General features: G+C 38.6%; 1 protein-coding gene across 1 annotated transcript in view; it reads left to right on the top strand.

Moving 5' to 3' along the window:
* LOC106957878 (protein NLRC3-like) overlaps positions 1-3,007 on the top strand; it is a gene marked incomplete at its 3' end in the record, with an annotated part of 13,822 nt that extends 10,815 nt beyond the window's left edge. Inside the window, exon 4 of the mRNA XM_015049410.1 lies at positions 2,238-3,007. Coding sequence (XP_014904896.1) covers positions 2,238-3,007 — 770 coding nt within the window. The remainder of the gene's footprint in view (positions 1-2,237) is intronic.
* Between the last annotated feature and the right edge of the window lie 6 nt (positions 3,008-3,013).

Here is a 3,013-nt window from a genome sequence, read left to right on the forward strand (position 1 = left end):
GAATTTTAACTTGTGTCTTTAATTACTTCAGCAAAACTCACCGTTTTTACCAAATTCTGTAGTTTTCGGTGTACTTCTAAATCTGCTCCTTAGTCGCATCTTTTCGGGGTTGCTACTGTCTCTAGTGTCGTGGGGATGGTAACACAACTAATATAATTACATTACTAAATCAGAATACCGCAAAGTCTTTATTATTTATTATACATTTTTCATTCTCTTAAGAATGTAGAGCTAATTAAACAATCTAAACAAGACCTTAAAGTGGTTCCAGTTTCTCTCGATGGCCAACCTGTTGAAACTGTGGAAAATTTTGAATACCTTGGGTTGTTCCTGGACAGTCAGCTCAACTTTGCTGAAAACACTGACTATATTTTGAAGAACTGTTCTCAGAGACTCTATCTTTTAAGAAGACTTAGTGATCATGGGGTGACCCAACTAGACTGTAGTTGGGTCACGCCTATGTCTTGAATATGGAGGGGAAAAAAATCATATTTTATTTATCACTACAGAAGGGTTCAGTGAATGGGCATATGAAACTGGTGGGTTCGGTACCTCAAAAAAGGTTAAGAACCACTGGGATAGAGAATCAGTTCAACTGTTGCTCCCATCACTACACCCCTTTTTTCAGACTCTCACTTAAGTTTTTCCTCCAGGTTCATCCTTGTGACGCTGATTGTATGGCAGCCTCCCTCTGTCAGTCGGCCTCAGTAAATTCACAGTGAGTGAATGACTGAATGTAGTGTGAAGAGTTTTGGACTCTTCTGGACTAGATAGTTATACAGGTACAGACCTTTTGCCGTTTAAGAACAAAACCCTACAGAGCTTTAATGTCCTGACACGCTTCCTGCTGAACTGTAGATCACAAGTTTTCTACAGATTGGGAAAAAAATGTGGAGGCAACTGTTACTGTAAAGTGGCTTGGAAAGTTCAGCCTGATGTAGGCATATAGGGGAAGTTTACTGCCAAAATTCAATAACTTACATTTTAAATTTGAAAGTTGGATGTTATCTTTTTGCACTTAAAACTCCTGCTTTCCCTCAAATCTTTGTTTTTATGCTCAGATTTTCTGCTTCTCTGCACAGATCAGAACAGCGCTGACTTTAGATGTAGGGAAAACCATCAGCTTTCTGCTCTATGTTACAATTTTAAGGAACTCATGACATGTTTACAAAAATAATAATTATTTGGGTTTGTCAGTTTAATAGTTTTCCAAATCTGTAAATGAATATATTAATCTGGGCTCTTACAGAAATATGTTTTGAGCAATATTCAGTCAAACTATTTTACAGAGTAAACACAAAATGCAACTTGCATGACAATATTTTATTGGAGTTTGCAGCAAAACAGCACAACTGTATATATTTGAAACTTATTTTGTACTTATTGGGTTTTATGTCTTAGGGTAAAACCTACCCTATCACCATCTGTGATTGTCAAGCCATGCTGTTCTGGATGCTTTAGAATAACAATTAAAACAAAAAACATTTTCATAATGTGAACAGTAGTAAACCTGCCTAATATATTAGCTGGGGCTAAATCCATCAATAGGAGCTAATGTAAAATAAAAGAAATGGATGAGGATGAATAGATGAACATTTTGTTATCAAAACTGAACAGGCTACAATATTTTCAGGGGTTTTTATTCCTATTTTTTACATTTGAAATAAATGTTTCTCAGTCTATTATTGCAACTAATCATGAATCCCTTCATGGCTCCATGTGTTGAGGATTCGCTGTAACAGAGTTCATCTCAGCTACTGCTGCCTTTCTTCACCAACCATTAACAAGTAACTGGACAGGTGTACCTAAAAAAAAGTGGCCAGTTTGGTTCTTTGTTTCCAGCTTGCAAAAGGTGCTCAAAAGAATGTCATTTCAAATTAAACACTTTGACAAAACTCTGAAGCTCAGAGGTCAGAGGTCACTCTGTGGGAAACATGTTTAATTAACTGAAACCTTCAACCAGAGAAAAAACATGAAAGAGTTTTAAAGAGCAAAACTAATTCAATTATCTCTGTGCAGCAAGAACCTGGTTTATTTATTTGCTTTTTTCTTTTATCCGTCACCTGAGTGGGAGTTTTATTCAGAAAATCCTACATTCCCTCAATGACTGAAGTTGGAATTTATTACAGGTTTAGACACATTGTTAGAAAAATATTTAGTTTTGTCATAGAAGTTCATACGCAAACCCTTCTTAGAATGTCAGAAATGGTTTTATTTTCTTCTTTTTTTTTCTTCAGATTTTGATGTTCGGTGTCAACAGGAGCTTAAAGAGCATCTGAAGAAGAAGCTCCAACGTCTCTCTGAAGGCGTCGCTGAACCTGGAAATCAAACGTTTCTGAACCAGATCTACACAGAGCTCCACATCACAGAGGGGTTAACTAGAGAGGTCAACCAGGAACATGAGGTCAGACGGATTGAAACAGCAACCAGGAAACAAGAAACAATCAGGAGAGAAGAAATCTTTAAACCTGGAAGAGATCAACCAATCAGAACAGTGATGACAAAGGGAGCAGCTGGTATTGGAAAAACAGTTTTAATACAGAAGTTCACTCTGGACTGGGCTGAAGGCAAAACCCACCAGAACATCCAGTTCATATTTCCATTCACTTTCAGAGAGCTGAATGTACTGAAAGAAGAAAAGTTCAGCTTGGTGGGACTGATTCATCACTTCTTTACTGAAACCAAAGGAATCAGTAACTTTGAACAGTTCCAGGTTCTGTTCATCTTTGATGGCCTGGATGAGAGCAGACTTCCTCTGGACTTCCACAACCAGGAGATCCTGACTGATGCTACAGAGTCCAGCTCACTGAATGTTCTGCTGACAAACCTCATCAGGGGGAAACTGCTTCCCTCTGCTCTCCTCTGGATAACCACACGACCTGCAGCAGCCAGTCAGATCCCTCCTCACTGTGTTGGCATGGTGACAGAGGTCAGAGGGTTCAATGACCCCCAGAAGGAGGAGTACTTCAGGAAGAGATTCAGAGATGAGCAGCAGGCCAGCAGGATCATATCC

Source organism: Poecilia latipinna, unplaced genomic scaffold (assembly GCF_001443285.1).
Source record: "Poecilia latipinna isolate Pla-1442-1.1 unplaced genomic scaffold, P_latipinna-1.0 Scaffold946, whole genome shotgun sequence".
In the NCBI taxonomy this organism is placed as follows: Eukaryota; Metazoa; Chordata; class Actinopteri; order Cyprinodontiformes; family Poeciliidae; genus Poecilia; species Poecilia latipinna.